Here is a 25316-nt window from a genome sequence, read left to right on the forward strand (position 1 = left end):
CGTCCTCAGTGCTCCCTCTCTTCCCGGGAACAGCGCCTCCTCTCCGGCCTAGCGCCCGGGTGCCGCGCACCAGGTGCCGGAGGGCCCGGGGGGCGCCCCGGCACCCCCATATCCGCGCCCGCACCCGGGTCTCCGCGCCAGCGCCCCCATCGCCGCGCGGGGCGCAGCGCCCGGGTCTCCGCCGCCGGCCCCGGGTCGCGCAGCGCCACCTGGCGGCCGGGCCCCGCCTGGCGCTCCGGGCCGGGTCTCCGACTCCGCGAGGGCTCCCCCGCCCCAGTGCTCCCGGCGGGCGGACCTCCACCGCGGCCGCGCGGCCGCCCCCAGCGCCCGAGCCCGCTCCCCCGCGCCTCCCCGGGGGCGCACGGGCGGGCGGGCGGCGCGGCGGGGGCGCGCGGCGGCGATCAGGCCCCAACCCCCGGCGCCGGGGCCTGGGGCGAGGGCAGGCGCCGCCGGCGGGCGAGGGAAGCGGGCGATGGCAGCGGCGGGCGTCCGCGGGAGGCGAGGCGGCGGCGGCGGCGGGCGGCGCGAGCAGCCCCTGTGATTGGCACAGCCCGAGCCGGAGGCGGCGGCGAGGGGAGGGCGGGGGCGGAGGCGGAGGCGGAGGCAGGGGGCGAGCGCGGCGGCGGCGGCGGCGAGGAGCTGTGCCTTCCACCTCTCCAGCCCCGGCAGGACGGGGGCGACCGCGGCGGGCCCGGGGCGGGGACAGCACGCAGCCTCGCGGCGCTCTCCCCCGCCCGGCAGCGGCCCCGACACCCGGGGCGAGCGGGAAAGCGGCGGCGGCGGCGGCGGGGGAAGGATGCAGGGCAAGAAGCCGGGCGGCTCATCGGGCGGCGGCCGGAGCGGCGAGCTGCAGGGGGACGAGGCGCAGAGGAACAAGAAGAAGAAAAAGAAGGTGTCCTGCTTCTCCAACATCAAGATCTTCCTGGTGTCCGAGTGCGCCCTGATGCTGGCCCAGGGCACGGTGGGCGCCTACCTGGTGAGTGCCCGTGTCAACTCCGCCGCGGGCCCCTTCCCTTCCCCAGCGCGGCCCGGGTCGCGGGCCGGCGCGGGAGGGGGCCGCGGGGCGCCGGGCAGGCGGGCGTGACCTCGGCGGCTGGAGGGTGGCGAGTGGTGCAGAGGCGGCCGCCGGGGGAGCTGCGGCCGGGCTGCCCAGCTCGCGGGGAGCGGCCGGGACGCGGATGCCGGCGGCGGCTCTCGCGCCCGGCGGGGGCGGGGGGCGCCCGGGGAGGAGAGGCGGCGGGCAGGTTGGCGTGAAACGATTCCTTTCCTCCCTTGAAAGTGGAGCCAGATGGTGACTTCGGGAGCCGCCTCGGAGCGGAAGGCACCGGGTTTTCAGGTGACCTGCACATGGGAAGAAAAGCCAGTTAGCACCCCGCGTCCTCTATACTCTGTAGTCCATCCTCCTCGAGAACAAATCCATTATGCATCATTTTCTCCGGGCGCTTTTTCCATCCGCCAATTACGAGGGGATTTAACAGCTTAGAGTAAAACGCGCCCTAGTGCGGCGGCCCTGATCTGAGCCGGGGCTGCAGGAGGAATATTCCCATCCCGTACCCCAATAGCCGTCTTTCAGCGCCTGGGATAAAGTTACAGTACCTGGAGAGCAGCGGCGAGTTTGTGGAGTTCCTTGCTACCCACTCTTAGAGCTAGCTATGTTACTACCGTGGTCTCTCGCCCACAGAAGGTTGCATCATTTTGCACAGTGTGCATGTATTTTATTTGCCTCCAGAAAGTGGATATTAATGCTCAAAGGGCCCATGGGTGCATAACATATCAGAGGAAACAGCTTGTAATGACTCAGCACTGTCAAGCACCTACTTTGTGGCTTTCGCCTGCCCTGCTCAGGTGGTCCCAACTTGACTTCCAGAGAGTGCGCTTCCAGACTACAGGCCTGTCTAAACACAATAGGATTTTTGAGAGTTTATAGTATTAAATCATTACTTGGCTATTGACCTGAAATTGGAATCAAATGTCATAGACTTTGAGTGTTCCCGAGCAAGTTTGATGGAGATAGAATTTGACAAGATTTTGGCTGTTGGATAACCACATCCAGAGATAGATCCGCATGCATCCTGATATACTGATGTTACTATTAATCCCTCATTCCTGGCCTTGGGTTAAAGTTAATGATGGCCGGACGCACGGGATCCTGTACCATTCATAAATAGTCTCTCAAGGCCCGAGGCTTGCTGTTAAAGGCAAGTAGGAGCAGTGCTTAGTCTCTGGTGTTCCGTAAGTTGTATGGCTGGTTAGGTCAGAGGTTTTCAAACTCAGCTCTGTTCTTGGCGAGACAGAATTCCAGGGCTTTTGAAAATAAAATGCATTTCTGTTGCTTTATCTGAGATGAAAGGTGTTTACATTCTTGTCTCTGTTGTATGCACCCATAACTTTTATGTTGCAAATGAGCCCTGTGGCCACATGCACATTTTGTTTTGTTTTGTAAAATGCATTCATTTTGTCTATAGTTATACACAGTTTTGGGGACAGGGGATAACTTGTTTTTGGAGTCAGTTTATATCGGAGCTTCCTTAGGGAGAATTTGACTGTTAAAATATTTAAATAGGTGCACACACCAGATGCAAATACACATTAATAAAATATATGTGGGTTTGTACTCTAGCATATGCAAAGTACATGATACCTAACTGGGTTTATGTTTAAAATGAGGTAATTAGTATATCAACAGCTGCCTCCAGTTTAACAGTTTGTCTCAAACCAATGTTGTTCAGTAGAGAGCATTATTCATGTGTGGCAAATGCTAACAGAAATTTTCACCCCAGGAATGACAAAGGTGTAGGCTTATTACTTTTCACTTGCAATGATCTAAGGATTTGCCAACGTAATAAGCTGGGCCTCAACTAGATGAATGGCCTAGCTGTGTTAGAAAGTTAAGAAGCAGAGTGCTCCAGGAGGCAGGGCTAGCCCAAGGAGATAGAAGGTTGACTTTAATCCCAGGACAGGTGGATGGCAGGCAGGAGAGGAATTAGTCCACCTGCTGGTGGCATCCTGGCATTTCTAGCTTTAGCTGATGGGAAGCCTGGTTCAGTGGGGTAGGGTAACAGGAGTCAACAGGTGACTTCCAGAAAGCAGATGGAGGCCCGAGAGAGGACAGGCCTAGGAAATTGAATTCATTTTGATTACTAGGAACAGAGGCATAAGGTTCTCAGGGCTCTGCTTTGCCTGGCTGCCCCTGACTTTGTGTGGCCATCTGAACCTCTTGAAAATAAATAGCTGGCTTGTCAGGCTTGACTGATTCAGCTTATATGGGCTTTGCTCTTCTGGGCCATTTCAGAGTTTTCTCTTCATCTGTTATTTGGGAAGTAGAAAAAAAAGTTTATTGTTTTTCAGCCACGAGAGACTTATCTGGATAATTGGAGCATGTTGGCTGTTTGCAGGAAAGGCAGTTTCTTCTTTTTAATTCATCATCATGGCTTTCTTAGGAAACCTGAGACCCTGTGTCTATAGGTGATCACACAGGCAGGGTCCACGTGCAAGGTGTGTGTTATCTGTGATCTTTACGTTGGCAATCAGCCTGCCTCTCTAAGGAAGCGTTTTCAGATACCTGATGGAAGAGCTTGCTTTGAGACACTGCCAACATTGCTGCTTGTCATAGGGATGAGGATGTTACCATTCTATGCCAATGACATTGTTTCCTATTGGATTCCAAAAGTCCATGCAGCTGCCTTCTTATTTTGTCTCCCCAGGTGCCTTAAAATATATATCTGCAGGTTTCACTTCATTTCCCTCTTTTCTTTCTGAAAACACAGATTTCCCAGTGTCCTCAATGACACTAGTATCAGGCTTCCCAACTGCAGAACCGAAGCAGGAAGTTGCCTGTGGTTTGAGTAGCAACTTTGAACAGCAGGACTTGTGTGTGTGTGTGTGTGTGTGTGTGTGTGTGTGTGTGTGTGTGTGTGTGTGTGAGAGAGAGAGATAGAGAGAGAGACAGAGAGACCACTTTCCATCAAGAACCTGCCTGGAGAAGAAACTCAAGGGGGAGAACTGCACTGCGTGTGAGAAGGCCCCCAGTTGTTAGGCTAGGCTGGGGACCTGCAACTTTGTCTTGGTGTCCAGGCCTTCCAGGGAAGGACAGAAGGACATGGATCCTGACAGCCAGATTCAGGTAGAGCCTGGGCCAGCTGTGCATTCTGAAATCTCTTACGGTTGCAAATGTTTTAACTGGAAATCATGCTTCCGAGAGGCCAACAGTCACAGGGCTGTCTGTCAAAGTCACTGAAACTTTTTTACTGAAATAATTTTTTCAGCATAAGAGAAGAGACCCGCTCAGTGTGCTAGCCGTTGTGTGCAGAGCAGAGAAGGCGAGTTAATTTTCCTCTACTCGGGTCTTTGCTCTGGGTGGCTCCAGTCTGAACTGACCTATTTGCAAGGATGTAACATCTGCTTCAGTCTTGGGCTGTTTGGAGAAGGCTCAGGCGAATGGGAAATGCGTGGACAGAAAGTCATTTCGTGTGCACCGTCTCTGTGCTTGGTAGAGACCCGCTGAGATGTTTTAAGCCGGTCGGTGAGGGCAGCCCTGCACATAGAGGTTGCTGTATGTTATCACATTACTGAGGACTGGAGTAGATAAGGATGTGTACAGGAAATTAAAACCTCTGGCACCTCTGGGTAGTTACGGCTGAGGCTCACATACAAATGCATTTGAATGTCCTCAGGACGAAAACTGGAAAAAGCCCAGTCTGTCCCCTGCGTGGAGCACACAGGCAGTTCCTGTGAACTGGGGGTAGGTATGTTCCTGTGTAGAGTTATGCTAAAGTCAGTCTGAGGCTGTGGTGACAAAACAGTGACATAGATGACTGCGTATGGTTAAGGAGGCCCTACCTCACTGCTTGAGAGTCACTTTCTGTTTTTTTAGGCCCAAGAACATTCGGGGCTGGCAATTAATGTGTGAGGTGGAACTGCTCTATTTGTTACTTTTTTTCCTAAAGAAGCATCATTTTGAAGATGGGTTTTTGCCTATCCAACCCAGAAACAGACAGCTGAGAGACATTTTTAAAGCCCTTGTCAAATTAGTATGATGACTAAGGTAACTGTATTTTACTTAATCAAATTATTTTATACACTTATGGTTACTCAAAGTGACAAATTCCCTGCCATTTGCATAATTACTGTGTAGCCTCAGGTAGTGGGAAATAAGATTACCCTGTTTTTTTCTTCTCTCTCTTACAGCTTGGTTTAAAATGTTTAGCTAATAATTATTGAGAGGAAAAAAAAATGTCTTTCTGAAAATTCCTTTCAAGTAACTTTGTCAACATACCTTTATTTCTGAGGGGGTTTTCACTTGTCTGTTTGATAAGGGAAGAAACTGAATTGGTTGTAAAGGGAGCAAGAGCTCTTTCCTGAATCTTGTTAACTCTCCCCCACACCTTATTATAGCAAGGGTGACCAGGAGGCCTCTCTGCAGTGGCATCGCCTTGCTAATCAATTGCTCAGCGCGTACAGCTCATCTCAGCGCTGCTGGCACGGCGTTGCTCCGTGTTACGCTGGATGGCTTTCCCCTTGTGCAGAGTCCCGGTGAACAGCTGGGTAAAGGCAGCGGGAGCAAGAGGATCTCTGTGAATGTATCTTGCCTATCTAAAAGCAAGCTTTGAGGTGCCGCCTTGATGGCCTAGCAGACTGGCCTGGGAATCAGTAAGTGCGGCCTTGCAAAGACCATGAGGATACAGCCGCGTTTCATGTAGAAGTGGTGGAGAATAAAAACGCCCTATTGGCAGCGTTTCTCTGGCCTTCCAACTTGCCCAGATTTCACTACGGATGTCATTGAATAAGCTTGTTTCTACAGAGTAGAGTCAAAGGAAAGCTCTCCACTTCTGTTTTGCATATGTACTCTGCTGTGTTCTGTACACTCCTGTGTGCATTATGTATTTACGCAGTGGTCATTTTGATTGTGTGGCTCACCCGTGGGTTTGGAGCCCAAGTCTCCCCTAAAGGCAAGTCAGCTATGTTTTCTTGCCTCCCAGAAATGCCTTTGGTAATCTGTAGATCAGAAAGATTGCATCCTTGCTTTTCAAATTTATTTTTGTTTTCAGTTTCTATTTCTGTATCTACAAAATAGATAATAAACAGGAACAAAAGTGGAGTCATTGACCTTGATTCATAGGATAAGTGAGTGGATGTGGTTTGAAGACGCTTGTGTTTTATGTAATCTGAGTGTTGATGTGTTAGTGTGAGGAGCTAACTAAACTGTTAAACTTACTGCTTTACCCCTATAATATGCTGAGATATATATATATATATATATATATATATATATATATATATATATATATAAACTTACTGTTTAACAAAACTCCAAGTTAAGTGGTTAAACCTCCAAGGTGGAGGATGGCAAGTGTCTGGGGCAACTGTGGCTCATAGGATGAGTGTTCTGGGATTCATTCCTACGTCCCCTCCTTACCAGCTCTGTGACTTTGGGCTGGTTACTTAAGCTCTCTGTGCCTCAGTTTTTCATTGTAAAACTGGGGCCATAATAGTACCTACCCTCAGCTTTGCTGTGAAGATTAACTGAGTCAGTACTCGTAAAGCACTGTGAACACTATCTGGCACATAGTGAGTGCCCAATACGAACTAGCTATTATTATCAATAATATGGTTATGTGTATTTACCGCCCCATGTTAACTCCGTAGCTCCAACCGATGAGAAATATTAATAAAATGATTGTAATCAAGCTTTGGTTTTGCTTTAGTGAATTGCACACTCAAGTAGTTTTTTTTATTTAGCACGGACATTTTTGTCTGGGAGGTTAATAGTTTTTAAAAGCAAGAAATAGGTTGAGTACCTGTTGCTAATTCTGTTTAATGTAAAGACAGCAAATGAAAATCCATTTCATCTTAAAGATGCTGTAACACTTAGTCCTGTGGGAGAGGAACCCACTACCGGAGTGGGATTTATGTCCATCATTTACAGCTGTGGGTGATACTGGTCGAGTTGAACGGGGCAGGCAGGGGTGACCGGGTGGGGTGGGTACCCCGATGCCTCACTCCGTGGGGTCCTCAGTGTCTGTTGCTCTGGTCTGTGGCCACGGAGCATAGAGTCTTGAGGGTGGGTGGTGGACAGCTGAGAGTCAGTGGAGAGAGCCTTGGACGCGGAGTCAGAAGGCCTGGATTTGAACTTTGACCTGCTGTTTAGCAACTCCCGGTGACCTGATTTATCTGAGGCTCAATAGCCTCATCTGGAAAATGGGGATAATGGTAGAGCCTCTCTTGTGGATGGAAAGAGGGTTTAATGAATAGCCACGTGACAGAGTACTTCTCCTAGTGTGCAGCGTTCAATAGTTACTTGAGCAGTCATGACATCACCCTGCTCATTGACGTTGGCAACGGCAGAAGTCCCTCCCAGGGACGTGAGGATGCGGGCTATTGCGTGAGGCTGGGCTTCTGTTTCCTGAACTGGCGGTCTGGGCCCTGTAGCTGGCTTTGCTTCACTGGACGAAGGGCTGAGCGGCCACGTCAAGGGAGCCTGAGGTGTCAGGAGCGGGAGGACCAAGGGACATATGTTGTGGACATATGCTGCCCTCCAGGCGGCCTTGTTTAAGAGCCCTGGTTGCCTGGAAGGGCTCAGGTCTCGCGCCTTCACCTTGAGTCCTCTTGCAGTGTTTATTGGGGGCCCCAGCACAAGGACATTTCCCCAATTTCGGTCTTTTTGTGGGTTCTCAGAAGCAAAACAAAGGCGAGGTTGATATAGTCTTGTTTCCCATCCTGTGGATGGATCTGTTCATCTTGGCTTATGGCTTATGGCAACTGTTTAGGAGGATGCCTTCTGCACAACGCTGCTCTTGCCCCATCGGTAGTTTTAGAAGCAGCTTTCCTGCCCCCAGTTTGGTCAGTCTTGTCCTTAGGATAGAGAATGAACTGGGCTCTTAGTGAATCCAGTGGCAGGGGGTATTTTAGGTGACTTTCTAGATTTACATTCAGATGCCATGGGCTTCACAAGAGAGAGTGTACTGAGAGACCACTGAGCCCCCAAACCCTGGTGACTCTGGGGTGACTTCACTAAGGAGGGAACCGTGTCTAAAACACAGAATCACACAGCTACAGTTGTGGAGCGAGCATGCCTAGGCAGCCTTCATCTGAGCAGTCCAGCGACAACCCAGCCTGGGGACATTGGTCCAGCGACAACCCGGCCTGGGGACGTTGCCTTGGATGTGCACAGGATCCGGCAGTGGACAACTCCCCACTTCTCCATTTCAGTTCTTCTTTGTGGCTTCGAGTCAAGCCCCTGGGAAAAGGGAAGCCCGCCCTCACTGACCGAGAACTGAGCAGCTCTGTTCCTTTATAGAAACGATGATAACCAACCCAGCTACTGCTTCTAAAGTAACTGGGTATTCCTCTTCAAACGCAAAATAGTTATTTCACTAAGATATGATAGTCAGTCATTAGTATTTTCCTGGACTTAAACAGGAATCACATTTTATCTTTTCCCGTCAAGACTCATTGAAAATATTTAGAAGCAAAAGGCAACATGAGCTGCTAGAAGTCCTACATTTTAATGGGGGGAGAAAGAGGTGTGAGCCCGTCTCCCCCATTGCTTTGATGATTTCCTTCATAAATACCCCAGCATACATCTTGAGTACTCTCCTTTTCAGGGTGTATATCCCAGGAGGCATATTAAGTTACCTGGTCATGGATTCAAAGAGAGCTCTGACTGTAATGAGGAAATCTTACTTCCTGAGCATTGGTTTTTGTTAAAATCTTGGCCGTGAACCCTCTGAAAATTCTGGGAGCTGGCCCAGCAGGCAGTGGCGTGACTGCCTCATTGCTAGGGTGTGGCAGGAGGCCCAAGTCCCAGGACCTTGTTACCACGCAGTCTCGAGAGTCCATTCAAAGCCTTGGGCTCTGCCATTTGTTTTCCCATCTGTCCATCTGTCCATCCATCCACATTCCCTTACTTCTATACTGTGTGGTGGCAGATTCTAATTTGTCTGATAAGTCGTCCTGCAGGGCACCTTTTGGGCCTCTGGATGATGAGTCTGTCCAGGTAGCCCTTGACACTTTTTCTGGGTAGCTCTAAAGCCTGTCGTGGCTCTCCCTTCATAGATACCCAAGTTCCCCATTGTGCAGAGTTAGAAGAAATCGGCAGCGGCTGAGCAGGCTTTCAACAAATAGTGCTGGAGAAAATAACAGAATAGAATAGTGGGCAGACTCCTCCCTAAATCAGTGCCCAAATAACTGCTGGAACTTGAAGAAGGTAGTAGAGATTATTATTTTTACCTCCATTTCTGCACTTGCAAGGTTGGTGTAGGGAGAGCTGGGCCACAGTGGTGCTTTTCAGTTGAAGACTACTGTAAAATATTAATGGGAATGGCTGTGTCTCTCCCCACCCTTTGCAAAGGCTTATGTAAAATAGGCACACTCCTCTAATTGTTGGGTGTGCTCTCCCATTCTCACGCTGCTCTCCCATCCCCAGCTGATTAGAATGAGAAATTGCCACCTTGAACAGAAGCAAGTTGAGATTGGATTGCTGCCCTCGACTGATTACATAAGCTTTAAAATACTGTACCTGAAATCTTGTGTTTACTCTGCTAAGAATTCCCTTAATGAAGATGAAAATGTCTAAAGCAGCATGGACTCGTATGTTTTTATTATGTAAGATTCAATCATTGTGCTCCAACCTGTAAAATAAAGAATAGTGTTGATTAGTTAATCTCTCTGTTGGCTTTTTGGGTCTGGGAATTGTTGGAAGTAGATCCACAGAGCCACCTAGACCTGTCCCCCTTGAACTCGGCTGGCTGTGGCGTCAACACCTACTTTGTTTCTCTCCAGGGGTGCACATGGCTCTTCCTGGGCCTGCTGTCACTGCAGCTCTCTAGGCTGTGGAGGGCAGGCCTCGCTTAAGGTCACCTTTAGGGATTGCTCATGCAGTTCCATGGGATGTCCGTGACTGTAACTGCTGTGGATTGTGACGGACACCGTCCTATGGCCATTTCATTTCCCAAAGTGCTGCTGTGATGCCACTTGGAATTTGCTGTGTCTTGTGGGATAATTTGCATAACCCGCATGTATTCCAATGTGGCACATCACACCATCCTCTTCTTGAAGCTATACATGCGTGGGGTGCACACTACACTCCACGACTGAGTTCAGATTTCCAGTCTCTTCTGAAATCTAGGCAAGCAGCTTATTTTTTGGCCAAAGTGAGGACTGAGGAGAAGAGACTTAAAGGGAGCGAGACCCATTGAAATAGATATAAGGGAGCTTCAGACAGGCCTCTCTTGTCCTTATGCAAGAAAATGGAGGGCAAGAATCCTGATTTATGTGGCATGTTGTGCTGCTTCCCCGGTGCTGGTAAATACTTATGTGGGTTGGGAAGCTTGACATGCCAACAACAGTTTCTCAGACAGCCAAAGGGAGGATATCTTTTAGAAACAAAAAACATACATTAGCACCTTCCCTTTACCAGGCCACGTAATGCATCAAAGAGATGCATATAAATAGGTGAAAAAGTCAGTGAGCAGTTTTGCAGCGTTGCAGCTTGCAACTGATGGATCGATGGGAGCAGACGAGGGGGGTCCTCCCTGAACCAGGCTCCGAGTGGCACGTGGAGTCAGCAGCGCTTGGGCTAAATCCAGAAGTAGCCCTGTTCACTTGCTGGAGCTGCACAGGTAGAACTGATTGTCCAGTGGGCTTATATTCTCTATGTCCCAAGGTCAGTCTTGGCCATTTATTGGAAGACCTGTTCTTGGGTCTTCTTAAATATAACATTTTGAAATCTCTGCATGTGTTGGTTTCATCTTAGGCAAAATTAGGGCACAGCATTAAGTGACTTACCCAAATGTGCAGCCCTATCCTCCAGAGCCAGCCCACATTAGCTGGCAGGTGTGAGCAGGTGAGCAGTCAGGAAGCAGAGACATTAGATAGTTTTATTTTAGAAAATAATGATTATAAACATATATAAATAAAAATATTGTTTTGGTGAATGCTGGGGGAGAAAGAATTATCGCTCTCATTCCCTTTTAAAATGTTCCTCTTTTTAAATAAGCTCAGTGTTTTCCAAGAGGCACAATACCCATCCTTAATCTAGTGAACAGATAGAAATATGTACATTTATATCTATTTGCCTTCTGATACTTTGGATTTCATTGGGGAATATTTTGGGTTTAAAAATTATAGTAACAGAGCAGCAATTAAAAATAACTCAAGGGCATGTGGCACCCAAGGCTATCAGAGAGACTATTTAGCGTGACAAGTGAAATATTTTAGATCCCACAAGAGGAAGCTGCATGCTCTCCTGTTCAGGTTCGTTGCCTTGGTGGCTGCTTTTCCCTTTGTGCCCAATGAGCCGAGCTGTGGTGGTCACAGGTGGTCAGTTCAGCTCTGTCACTTCTTGGTTGTTCATTTTCTTCTCACCTCCCTCTGCTGGCCCCTGACCCCATCAGTGTCACGCGTCACCAACCCTGACGGGATGTCACAGTCAGATGGGCAAGACTTCTGGGACTCAACGTCCAGGTCCCACCTGAGTGACACTGTCATGCCAGGCTTTTGCCACGGGCAGTGTTAATATCCATCCTTCCAGCCCCTTCCTTGGTGGGCTTCCCGCCACTGCACCCAGTAGACCGTGCAGCTGAGCGTGGCCTCTCACAGGCCTTGAAGATCCAATTCCACCTTCCACCACGGGCCGTGCGTTAATGCTTGCCTTCCTGCGCCAGTTCTGTGCTTTATTTGGGAGCGGGGGGTGGGGGTGGAAAGGCCTTCCTATTTTATGTAACCGTTTCCTGTCGTAGACTTCATAGGGTGATAGGGTTATTCTCCAACATTCTCAGTATCTCAGATGTTAGACCGAAGTTGAGTTACATTATAAACGAGAAAGTGACTTTCACGGTTTATCCTCTGATGGCGAGGTGGCCCTGGCCCCAGAGGTGAGAGGGTGGATGAGGTGAGTGTTTCTCTCTGGGCATTTCTGAAGGAAGAAGCCAGCTATGTGAGTTTCCTAGGGCTGCCGTAACGAACCACTACAAACGGGGTGGCTTAAAACAAAAGCGCTATGGGCTGGCAGTCCTGGAGGCTGGAAGTCCGAAATCAAGGTGTCAGCCGGGCCATGCCTCCTCAGAGACGCCGGGCTTCCTCTGCGTCCTGCCTTGCCTCTTCTGGCTTCTACGGGGTGGCCGCTGGCCCTTGGCACCCCTTGGCTTGTAGCTGCATCACTCTGGTCTCCGCCTCTGTCGTCATATGGTAGCCCCCCCCCCCAGTCTCTCTCTTCTCTTCTTAGAAGGACACCAGCCATGTTGGATTAAGGTTCATCCTAATGACCTCATTTTACTTGCTTACGTCTGCTAAATCCTTTGTTCCAAATAAGGTGACATTCACAGCTACAGGGAGTTGGGACTTGACACTATTCAACTCATAACACCAGGGAAGAAAAAGAGCAAAGGACCCTGAAACAGTCTGCGGGTACAAAGAAAACAAAGGCAAACTCTGTCCTCTTAAGGGTTAGGGGTGGGTGGGAGGACTCTGGGATATTGGTGGGACAGTCATTTATACTGGGAAGCCCCCTGTTTTTGAAGAAGTGCTGACAATCCTTGTTCCCTTCCGGGAGAAGGTAACTGTGTTTCTCTCTGGGGTGGTGGTGGTTGGATTTGTGGGAGTGAACCTGATTGGATGATTGAGTAGCTTTGAACAAGTCCTTTCCTCTTTCTGGGCCTAGCTTTGAATGCAGGGATTGGACTGGATGATCACGTCATCTGATTAAGGGGAATGCATGTAGAAAACCCTAGACAGACATGTGGGTGAGAACTGTGCCTATATGCACACGTGTACTCATACGTGTCTCCCACTCCTCATGCCCAGGGCTCCTTACCAGGAACTAGGCCTGGTAAAGTTTCCAGCTGGCTCTGTCTGCTCCTCGAAACCCTATCAGATTCGGTGATACCAAAAGAGACTTTATCACTGTGCACTGTGCCAGCCGGCCTCAGATTTGGCCAGGTATGTGTTAAGTTAGGACTAGACATCTGCATTCTAATCTCATCTCTCTCCGTGGTTTTTTTGGTGGGGGTGGGAGTGGTATGATTCTCAGAATTTCTCATCACAGGCTCCCTTTTAAAAAAAATGTGAGCTCGGTCTCTGCCAAACTAATTAACTTCGACAACTTCCTTAAGTGCTGCAAGCAGTATAGAGTTGAATAAGGCACGTTCTTGGCCCTCGTGGAGCTGGTTTATCCTGGTGGGGGAGATGGCGTGTTTATAATTTTTTTCATTAATGACTCATTCATTAGAATGTTTTAGGTCCTGGGCCAGGCGGCGGGTGAGCCCTCTTCGAGGTTTGCGTGTAGTCTGGTTGTGTCACACAGGACAGCGTGGTGTCTGGAAAAAGCAGCAGAGTGTTGGGCCAGGGTGGGAGGTGGTGTTGGAGATGGGCCCGTGTGGATAGGGAGACTGCTTATGGTTAGGGATGTGACTTAATTTTCTCAGCCTTGGTCAGGGGAAGTTCTAAGGGTAGCAAGATGCCAGGGGTGGCGTTGGTGAGAGGTTGGCTGAGGGAAAAGTCCTTGGGAAGACTAGGATGGGGCAGGGCCGGGCTGGGAACCCAGGGCTGCAGCCACGCAGGGGCATGCCAGGGCTGGCACGGTGGCTCTCCACTCCAGTTTGCAGTGCGGGGGCTGTCGGCACCTCTCTTGGCAAAGCTTCTATCCCTCCACCCCTCCTCCGTCACTTTGAAGTGGCGTGGTGAAACGCTGATAGAAGTCAGCCTGCCAGCCTGGAGGGAACTGCGTGCAGGGCATGCTCGGACTTGGCTGGAAGCAAGCACGGCTTCATGGCATGGTGTGGCCAAGGGCTGAAGGACGCCGGTTGTCCTGGCTGGGATGGGGGCAGCTCAGGAGGAGAGGGAGCTATAGGGTCCTGGCCCTGAGGACACAGTGACACCTCTGTCTTGAACCTCTCTTTTGCATTATCTGCAAATTGGATTTCTACAAGATGAGCCAACAGCATTAGGAAAGGTCCTATTATATTTGACTTTTTTTTTTGTTAACACATTTGCTTGGCCTCGGATATATCAGTTCTGGATAACTTTAAAGCTGGTAACAGAACAAACTGTGTTCACACACAGGAAATGTCTCCAAACAAAAAGTGGGCGTGCAGTTTACAGTTTAAAAATTGGATGGAGGCCCTTCAAACTTCCCCTCCTGTTCTCCTTGGGAAGAACTTGGCAAGCTGCGGAGAGCGGCCACTCCTCCTCGGAAGAGATAGTCATTAGGGCCTGAGAGGGAAGCCAGCCCGCGTGCAGACCGTACCGGCTATCCGGATGAGGACCCCCGGGGACCTGGGGGCTGGGAGGCTGGTGGGGCAAGTACTGAAGTGGGTTCCCTCCAGCTTCGAGGCCAGTGTGGAAGGGCGTGTGGAGTCAGGCCAGACTGTCGCCCCCGCCCGGGGCCACTGATCTATGCACGGCTGAGCCGGCTGGAGAGCCCGGTGAGCACCACGTGTATATTATCTTTATATGCTCATTCCCTCGCTCTACCACTAACTCCAAGTTCAAGTTCATGCTGTGGCTTTTTTTTTTTTTTTTTTTTTTGTATTATAAAGACATTACTGTTTTACTTATCACAAAAGGAATGTTATATGTCCTTGACAACTCGGAACATAGAGATAAACATAGATACATTTAAAAACAAGAACAACAATCATTCAAAATCCCTAGAACCTGGAGATAAACTGTTGACATTTTGGTGTGTGTCCTTTAAGTGTCTGTCTACCCGCACTGATGCATGGTTTCAGGACCACAAGGCGGTAAAGGGTGTGGCCTTTGGGGCCTTGGAAGACCTCGTCTGCTACTGGCTAGTAGTCTTGTCTGGCTTTGGGCAAATTGCTTTCCCTCTCTAATTCCCAATTTCCTCATCTCTAAGATTGGGATGATATTTATACCTACTTCAGATGAGCTTGTGAATTCTGAATGAGATAATTCATCCAAGGGGCTTAGCCCAGGCCTCTCCGCAGTGTGTGTTACTATTGTGATCTTTTAAAAATAATAATTAAATTGGATCTCACCCTACTTTCTATTTAGGAACCTGCTCTTTCTCCTAAACCATTATGATTTGCTTTTCTGTAACATCAGATGTTCTTCTCTAGTGTTTTGGTATTAAAGAAAAATAACTTTATTGTTCTTATAAAGACAATATATATTCATTAAGAAAAGTTGAGATAATAAATTTGAAAGCCTCCATTCAGAAATAATCATGATCTTGGGGTTTAAGAAGAGATAATGAAATCACACTTTCTTCTCTGCCTTCACTCTAATCCCTTCCTGATTAAGGATCAATGGAGACGTGGACATACCAGCCAGCCACAGGGGTGTTAAAATATCATCTTGAGGTTGGTATGGAAAATTTGGGGGTGTGGATTGGAACATTTAGCTTGTGGCCGGATTCAGGCTTCTCACTACTCTGTCCCCAGAATGAAATCCACCCAGTCAGAACTGCAGGCTTTGTCCCTGCAGGTGCTCACCTGTCCAGGTGAGTTTACTTCCTGGAGGAGCAGAGAGTGTGTGCCTCCTGAGGGCTGTTCACAGAAGAAGGGGAAAGGAAGAGGTCGGGGTCAAGCTTTCTAGATTCCTACTCGAAGTTTCCCCATTGGATAAGTTGCCAATCCTCCCTTTGAGGAGGATGTCAGGAGAGCAGATGCTTTTTTCTGTTACTTCTGGAAGGTGGAAGTTCCTCTAGTATGTATCAAGGTATGAATTTTAAGAGGGGGGAAGAATAATTCCCCCTTATAATAATTATTATCTGGAATGTATCAGTTCAGAGTTCTTTCTATTTTTTTTTTTTTTTTGAGACAGAGTCTCTCTTTGTTGTCCAGGCTAGAGTGAGTGCCGTGGCGTCAGCCTAGCTCACAGCAACCTCAAACTCCTGGGCTCGAGTGATCCTCCTGCCTCAGCCTCCCGAGTAGCTGGGACTACAGGCATGCGCCACCGTGCCCAGCTAATTTTTTCTATATATATCAGTTGGCCAATTAATTTCTTTCTATTTATAGTAGAGATGGGGTTTCGCTCTTGCTCAGGCTAGTTTTGAACTCCTGACCTCGAGCAATCCGCCCGCCTCAGCCTCCCAAGAGCTAGGATTACAGGCGTGAGCCACAGCGCCCGGCCTCTTTCTATTCTTATAGTTGGAAAAATGGCTGGCTGACTAGATATACTTTACAAAATACTTGTTAAAATACAAAGTAGTAAATTTAATTTCACTGAAATTTAATGGAAGGTTTACTTCAATAAAACTTGAAAGAAGTCACTGTCTTCTGCCATTGAATGTTGTTGGAGAAGCCTCCAACGCCAGCCTTATTTTTCCTACCTTGTAGATTATTTACCTATAGGTTAGAGGGATGAGGAATTACTTCTTAATATTTGACATGTAACTTAATCCTAATATATGTTACTGCTGCATTGTGTGTGTCATACTTTTTGGAACTTGCTGTGTCTTTTCAATCAACAGATTTAATTTTTTATTTGTTTCAGGAGAATTTTCTTAATATTATCTCTTCAAATGTTGGTTCTGAGTGGTGAGTGCCCTGCTGTGAGGGCGCCAGTTGTCCGTGTGTTGGATGGTTGCACTCCGTAGTGTTTGCTTTGCTTGGACTGCTTGAGTCCCTTGTTTTTCTTTATGTTCCTTGTATTTATTTTTAGCTTTCCTCTTAGTCAATACATTTATTTTAAGCCATCTTTTCTTTCATTCTGTATAGATTCTATTGCATGTATTTATTTTCTACTGTTGATTTTATTCCCCCATTTATTACTTTAGGTTTATAATCTTATTTTTTCTTAAAAATTTGTTAATATGTTTTCTTTGAGTTCTTGATGCATTAGACTCATATGCTTATTAAATTCTGTGGCTCAGCGGTCTTTTGGGGAGAATCCTCCTCTTGGTTGGTTATGGTTATGTTTTCTTTTTAGGCTGAGTTCTTTGTCTCCGATGCATTGTTGCTTTCTTGTCTTTTCCCCCAGGAGTCTGTGTTTATAGATGCGATGCCGCCTCATTTGCTTGCTTTTTCATTTTATTTTTGCCTGGCTCAGCCCAGATCTTTGATTCCTTCACTTGAAGCTTCTCATTTTTTTCTCCTTTGCCACCAAGCTGAAGTTTGAAGCAGATCTTCGGTCTCTGTTCATGCTTTCTATAACCTGAAGACAAGCGAGGCAGCCGGAGCCAGCTAAGCTACAGCAAGTGGTGTGCTGGGTGCTGAGTAGTCTTGGCCAGATGTGAGCTTGGCAGCTTTTGCTCCTGGGATCTCTTGCAGGTCCTGTTAAGTGGGTTCAGTCTGGCTGTGTAGAGGGTACCCGCTGCATGCCCTGCGGCAGTATTCTCTGGCCTCAGATCAGCCGTGGATCTCACTGTGGAGTCTGCCAGAGCCTTCCCTGCCTTGTAGCAGAGATAATCAGCACCATGGTTCAGGGCATCATTTCATCCTTTTCTCCCCAGTGGATGTTTTTACTCTTCCTTCGTCAGAGGAGGGGAATATATGGATAACTATGCAGGTTGTTTTTCTCCAGATTTTGTGATGTTAACGAAAACTCTGAGGACTTTAATTTATTCACTGTGTCATCTCCCTGAGGGTGCTGCATGCCAGGGCTATGAGCCTGGCCACCCTGGGCCATTATTCCTTTGCCTTCCTTGGCAGCCACTTTTTGAGTTTATGACGCTGGCGTGTGCTCACTCTCTTGTGTATGCGTGTGTGTCTGTGTTTTGGTTGATGAATATTTTATTTCTGCTTTAAACTTGTTTGGGTTAAGATTTGGGAAGAGGGAGCTTTTTGTATGGAAGTTGAATTCTGCATTTTAACTGGGAAGTGTCTAGCACCATTTGAGAAGCTCGAATAATATTCTATTATATTCCATCCCCAATTTGTGTATGGCAGGTTGCTTATAGCTTTGTTTTGCTGATATAAATTCTAATTTCTCATTGCTTTTCAGAATTAGAAAATGGGATGATGAAATTTAAGGGGGGGCGGTCACAAAAGAAGGGGGAATCAGACCCTCTTTGGAAAGGGAATGGACATTTTTGAGGGTGTGGTGTGTGCCAGAAGTATGTAAATGGTCTGATTTAACTCTCACACAAGTCCCATGAGGTAAATTCCATTATTTCTGTTTTACAGATAAGGAAACTAGGGCTCAGAGAAGTTAAAGAACTTTCTCAAGCTGACAGTGTTTGATCCTCCGGGTCCTAGCTTGCTCTAACATCCCTTCTCTTACCTCAGACCACACCTCCTCCAAAAAAATCCCCCCTGAATTGAATGCTTAAGCAAGTTGAGTGTTTTGATGTTGTTTTAATAAGTTACCACTTGTGAGAGAACACTGTGCTCTCTCTCTTTTAACACATTGACTGCCGCACTAGAAAAATACATTTTTCCTTGGGGCCATGGTGTTCTATTACAAAAATAAAATTAAAACTTCAAAAGCAAAATGATCCTTTCTAATTTAATTAAATTTTTTTTTATTGATTTCTGTACGTGAGTTATATGCAATTTGAAAAATAGTTCATGCAGCTCCCAAGGTAAAGAGACTTGTGAGTTACATGTGCTTCATGAGGCCCCAGGCTCAAAACTAGCGTGAGTTAAATACAACTCACGTGGCCGTTAATGTGTTAAACTGTGGTAAAAGGTAATGAACGTTGAACATGACTTTACTGAGGCTAGAGAATCTGTAATCTGTTCCCGTCCTTCCCTTTAGCCCTGGTGGCATCTGCAAGTGATGGGAGTGCTCTGAAAAAGACCTTTCGTACATTCCAGAACTGGTCACAGGGCCCCTGCTCCCTGCATGTTGTTACCTGTGTTCTCCATCTGAACAGCCAGCCACTCAAAAACACGGGCCATTATGTAATATTTCTGCCACAACAACTCCCACAAAATTACAGAGTTCCCTGTGCCAGTATGAGCAGACACTCTAATTAGTATTTACTTCTTCAACAAATGGTCATTTTTCAAAATCTTAGCACAGAATTACATTTACCATATTGAAAAAGCATTCTGCAGGGCCGAGTAACATTTTGACATTTGTTAAACGACCGCTGGTGGGGGAGTCATCTATTTACTGCGGGTCTCAGTTTTCTCCTCAAAAACAAAACGATGGGTACAATGCCATTTTACACGTGTGGAATGTTTGATGGGTTTCAACATTTCCACATGGGTTGTCCTGGATTATGTAATTTCAGATTTATAGCAACCCTGGGATATATGTGGGGCAGTTTTGCTCACTTTTGTTTTTAATTCTGTATTGTAACTTCTCAAAACAAAAGAGTGGAAATGATAGTACAGTGAATGCTCATGTACTCAACACCTAGGATTCAATAATTGTTAAGATTTGTCACATTTTTGTCATGTATGTATACCTACATCCATCCATACATAAATATACACATATACTTTTTTCCCAGAACCATTCTAAAGTATATTATGGAAATAATGACACTTTATACCTCAATACTGTGGTAATTTCCCTCTAAAACCATACCCTATTATCACTCCTAACAAAATTAACTACTCCCTGATTTCAATTAATACCCCCTACATATTCAGATTTCTCCAAACATTCTCAGTATATTGCTATTGCTGTTGCCATTTCTAGCTCTATACCTAGCTCTTTGTCTAGAACTATTTATCTGCTTTTAAACAGCCACAAACCAATAAAAGATCATACATTTCACTTGTTATATGACTTTCAGTCTCTTTTTATTTAATTTTTTTATATGGCAAAATACAAATAAATAAAATTTACCATCTTAATCATTTTTAGGTGTACACTGACCTCAGTGGTACAATAGTACTCTACCTAGAGGGAATATGTTCAAGGTCCCCAAGGGATGTCTGAAACCTCGGATAGTACCAAACCCTATATATGCTGTGTTTTTCCTATATGTACATACCTGTGATAAAATTTAATTTATAAATTAGAGACAGTAAGAGATTAACAACAAAAACTAATAATAAAGTAGAGCAATTATAACAATATATAAGAAAAGTAAGAAAGTAAGAAAAGTTATGTGGGCTGGGTGTGGTGGCTCACACCTGTAATCCAAGCGATTTAGGAGGCTGAGGTTGGAGGATCTCTTGAGGCCGGGAGTTCGAGACCAGCTTAAGCAACATAGGGAGACCCCATCTCTATAAAAAAATGAGAAAAATTAGCTGGGCATGGTAGAGATGTCGGATAAGGGGGATGACAGTATTAAGTATAATGTATTTGCAGTGTTGTACAACAGCCACCATGCCACCTTCCATCTCCAGAACTCTTTGTCATCCCAAACTGAAACTGCATACCCATTAATCAGTAACTCCCCATTTCCCCTTCCCCACCCTGGCAACCCCCATTCTACTTTCTTTCTGTCTCTATGGTGTTGACTACTGTAGGTACTTCCTGTAAGTGGAATCATGCACTATTTGTCCTTTTGTGGCAGGCTCAGTTCACTTGGCATACTGTCCTCGAAGGGTCATCCAGTGTCAGAATTTCCTTTCTTTTTAAAGGCTGAATAATATTCCATTGTATATGTACACCACACTTTGCTTATGCATCAGTCTTCTGTCGATGGACACTTTGGTTGTGTCCACATGTTAGCCGTACTTTCAGCCTCTTTTAATCTAGAATAACTTCCCCACTTTTAGCCACTATGCTAACCTGTGGAAGAGGTGAGGCCAGTTGTCATTCCACGGAACATTTCACAGAGTGTTCCATAGTCTGAATTTATCCGATTGTTTTCCCTGTGGTTTGATCTAACTCGCCCTCTCTTCTCTGTGCTTCGTGTACATCGGAAGTTAGTTTTTCCTTGAGGAGATTTAAGTTTTGCGGGATTACACGAGATAACCGGTAAGCAATTCTTTTAAGTACTTTGGATTGAAATGTCTGGTGGACGCCCCAGCCCATGATGCCGAGGCTGACCACTGGGTTAAGATGGGTGGTCACATCCAGACCGCTCCATGTGAGGGGGACACTCAGTCCCTTGATGTTGGCAGTCGGTGTGGGCACCCTGTAACAGGTGAGGCCGTCGCGGAAGTCCCGAGGAGGCACTGACTGGGTGTCCGGTGGTAATAGTCTCTAGTGTTTACTGAGCATCTGCTCTGTGCCCGGCACCGGGCGAAACACTTGATGCACATGATCGCATGGAGTCCTTCGACAGTGGCCATGGCGTCCCGCTTTGCAGCTCGGTGTTGGGGGCCGAAGCCGCATTTCTATTACAAACCCACTTCTCAGGCAACTCTTCCTGCTTCCCTCTCCCCTGCCCACTGTGGTCTTCTCCCAGGCTCGATGGCATGATGTCAGCATTGACTTTCTAGTTGATTCTACCCATGGCGTAAAAACTTCACTCTGGAGAGAGACTGGCCGGATGCCAATCCCAGCTCTTCCCGTTGCGTGTGACTCTGGGTTGGTTCCTCACCCTTTGGACTCCCATTTCATCATCTGTCACTTGTGGGGGGGGTAAGAGTACCTGCCACAGAGGGTTCTCCTGAGCGTGAAATGAGTTGCCACCTGGGAAGCGCTTAGCACGGTGCCTGGCAGGTGTGGTGAGTACTGGCCTCATTGTCCGTCATCCCTCCCGTGGGTCCCTGGGGATAGATTCTCAGGCCCTGTTTGCTGTGAAGGTTTTTCTGTAACTCACAGTGGGGAAACCCTGGGGATAGCTGAAAATCAGTCACAAACATGGAGCAGTGACAATGATTCTAGAGCAGGGGTTGGCAAATTGCAGCCCACGGGCCAGATCCAGCCTGCTGTCTATTTTTGTAAGTCAAGTTTTATTGGAACATAGCCATGCTGATTCATGTATATATTATTATCATATGACAGAAACCATACGGCCTGCAGTAATATGGCATGCAAAGCCTCAAATACCTACTGTCTGGCCTTTCCCAAAAAAGTTTGCTGACCCCCGCCGTAGATTCTTAAAGAATTCTTAGAGTTGTAGCCCCGGATCCCTGGGTTCTAGCTCCCCAGATGATAAGATGCTACCTCCTGTTAAATTCCTGCCTTCGGCTTTCATTCCCAAGGGTGGCATTTCCCAACCTTCCCAGTCTTTGTCCCCTAGAGCAGAAGGGCGGAAGGCTGATTCCTTCCTCTGGGCAAACCCCTCCTGCAGGTCTTAGGCTGGTGGGGAAACAAAAGGCTGGCATGACTCACAGGGGTTCTTTTCAGCTGGGTAACAGGTGGTTCTTAAGGTCCTCAAACTGAAGCTGTTCCCCATACTTGTGGCCTTTTCTCCCAGCCAGCGTGTTGAATAGGCCTGCTTGTGTTTTGCACAGCACCTTCCAGATGCCCCTGCAGGGAGTGCGTCCCTCTGCTCCCCGCGAGGATGTGGTCCGGGGTGGTGGGGCGTGCCGTGCGATCGCTGGCCTACCCCGCATTCACATCGCCTGCCCACAAACAATAGCTCTCACGGCTAATTATGGACATTTTACTTCTGCCAGTACGTCCGGGGTCCTGCTGTTTGACCCAAATGGATCCGATTCAATCCACTGAATGAGAAACCTCATTTCCATAAGTCCCTTCTGCATTTGGGCGGAAACACACCACTTTCCCAAAGTCATTCTCTGTTACGTGCAGCTGAGGTTACTTGGTTCATTTCCTGATCCTTAAGATAGTCTTTATTGATCCGAGGCGTTAAATTTAATTCTGATGTGGAGGGATCTTTTCCCTTATGTTTTGTGTTGTCTTCCAACCACTTAAATAGCTATTTAATCTTTTAATTAATTGGGTGTGAAGCCTCTAAAAATGACGATGGCAGCTCTCCTTTTATGTATTTTTAAATGTTGATGTCACACCCTACTCTCTTCTCTCCCTTGCCCTTAAAAATTTTAGATGTTTGTATTCTCTGAAGCTACCTTATACATTCAAGACCCATTTATCCAGCGTCTGTGATTTGCCAGGCACTGTTCTAGATACTGGGGACGCAGCATATCAAAACACACAGAGATCTGTGACGTAAAGGAGCTCACGTTGTGGTACTTCTTGCTCACGATGTCAGAGCAATGGCTCATTTTCTTGAAAAAGTGAGTATAGGTGGCTGAATGTAAAAGTCCCTTTCTGGAGATAGGAAAGGCCCTTGAAGTCACAGAGGAGAAGATTGAAGTGGATCTTGCAGAACCAGAGGCTCAGCAGCAGAGGGGAGGGGTGCTGTCTGGAGTTGGGGGGTGGCATCTCAGGAAAGGCCTTTGGGAAGGGGAAAGAGGAGGCCCTCGTAGGATGGAAGTTCCAGTCGGGCAAAGAAGGCCTTGAAGTCAAGGCTTGATCTAGTAGGCAAAAAGGAATCACTATAGGTTTTTGCAAAAAGTGGCGTGATGTGTGGAAAGAGGTATTGCAGGAAGATAGTAGCTCGGTGAGCCTCCCAGCAATTTGAGATTCGTGGTCTCATCTGAGCCTGCAGCCAGGAGTTAGGTAGGGAGGGGTTGGATGGAGGCACCTCTCCCTACTCTTCCGTTCTCCAGGTAGGTAGGTGACGGGGCCACGCAGAGATTGTCCCGCAAGACACTAGAATCTCAGAGTTTTCCAGAAGGTGAGGCCCAGCAGGGACATAGAGGACTGTGCTGACAAAATAAGGCAATGCCTGGCATCCCGGAAATGAAGCCGCCATCATCTGACATCTTCAGTGGGGAGTGGATCGAGACACTTTCATTGGGCTCCAGGTGTTCACTGTCCTTGGTGGCAGCCAAACGCCATCAGAAGAAATGAGCTGATTGTTTGCAGGACATGGTGTCATCTCAGGGTCTTCTAAATATCAGCCCCTATAGCACAGGGACCAGATGAGGGGACACTTGGAGCTGCTTCTGCTCAGTGTGCAGACATTGCGAAGAATAGCACCGTGACGGGGACAGACCAACATTCCCACCACACTCTGTCATGTTTTAGAGCCAGATTCTAGTTTTGTGTCAAACCATCCAGAGCTGTCACTTCCTAGCTGCCTTCCTCACAACTCAGAGCGTGGATTTTCGTGCCCAGAGAAATCTTCCTTCACAGGCATCTAAATGATGAAACGCTTCCAGTAACTGAAAGAGTACCCGCGTTTCATCAGAGGGGCCTCGTGCTTCATGAGAGCAATGTTGCATTTCACAGAGATTTTATAATGTTTTTCTTACATCTAGGAAACAGGATTGGGGCTTTTTTCCTCTCCCAGTTCCATCCATTTTGCTCTTGTGAGCAGTTGCAGTGGTTCTTCCTGGCACGCGAGTATTTCTGAAATAGCTATTCTCAATTAGGCATAATTACAACATATCTATAAAGTACGTGACTCTACTTTGAAAATCAGCCCGTGATCTGCACACACGCTTTCGCTCGCATGTAAACTCGGAGGGGTTAGCACACTGAATTGGGCAGCTGCTTTCCCAAAGGCAGTTGTGGAATTTGATAGGCCGCTGCTATATAGAATATCTGTTAGCATAAGGGTTCTGCTAAAATATTTATTGCTTGTCCCTGAGTTGGCACCCCTAACGCAGGTACATTTGGCATGCCACTAACACTGTGATATCCTTGGTTTCTACCACTTATTTTGTCTGCCTTTTTTTTTTTTTTTTAAAGCCACCATCTGCATTTTCTACTTTGAAGTACATTAGTTACTATGGAAACAGTGATGTCATTGGTGGGGGTGAGGGTTAGTAACATCCACAAGGACATTATAACATCATTTTTATTTAATGTTTGAAATTTATACGACACTTGGGGGGAATTATGAGTGTATTTGAGAGAATGGTGTGCTTACACGGTTGTCGCTAGCATGATGCGTGTGCATGTACCGAAAGTCAGCATTTGTGTGTTTTTTAGGTTGCAAACAAAAATGTAGCTGAAAAATTAAGAAAGAAATACAAAGGAGAGGAATAAAGGAGGTCAGGGGATTCATATACTTGTTCCAACTGCACAGCACATCATGTTTTGGAGGTGGGCTTCCGACGACTACAGCTGTCTGGATGTCCCCATACAGGTGTAGCCCGTATCAGCTAACAGTCCACTTCCTCCTGCAGAGATACGGTGACAGGGTAGGTCTGTGGTTTTCTGCATGAAACTTTTGTTTTAGACAGTGGTGGTTCAGTTCTGATGTGCCACAAAAGTTTTAGTAAGATCCCTGAAGAGGTGCTGATGGTCTCAGAGGCTCCGGACGAGATTTTGTGTAACTACAGCTGCGTGTGGCAGCAAGGGTGGCACGGTGAGTCCCAGGGAGGGGCCTGGATCTCTATAATAAGACACCTGGGGCTCATGCAGAGTGTCTGAGTGAAGCTGGCCTGCATTCCCCTTCTGTTGAGTCTCTTTGGGGGGGAAAAGTGCTCTTTATAGATGGATATGTTCCTCAACCTGTATGTGTTTATGTGTGTGTGTGTGTGTATGGGTGTATGTGTGTATTTGACAAGGAGATATTG

The 25316-nt window shown here is 47.3% G+C and overlaps 1 protein-coding gene across 3 annotated transcripts in view; it reads left to right on the forward strand.

Annotated features, from left to right (window-relative positions):
• The first annotated feature begins 596 nt into the window (after positions 1-596).
• SLCO3A1 (solute carrier organic anion transporter family member 3A1) overlaps positions 597-25316 on the forward strand; it is a 283652-nt gene continuing 258932 nt past the window's right edge. For all 3 annotated transcript variants that reach the window (XM_012757050.2, XM_076004789.1, XM_012757051.2), the window contains exon 1: positions 597-976. In XM_012757050.2, the coding sequence (XP_012612504.1) occupies positions 797-976 (180 nt within the window). In that variant the 5' untranslated portion in view covers positions 597-796. The remainder of the gene's footprint in view (positions 977-25316) is intronic.

This window comes from Microcebus murinus, chromosome 7 (genome assembly GCF_040939455.1).
Source record: "Microcebus murinus isolate Inina chromosome 7, M.murinus_Inina_mat1.0, whole genome shotgun sequence".
Lineage (NCBI taxonomy): Eukaryota > Metazoa > Chordata > Mammalia > Primates > Cheirogaleidae > Microcebus > Microcebus murinus.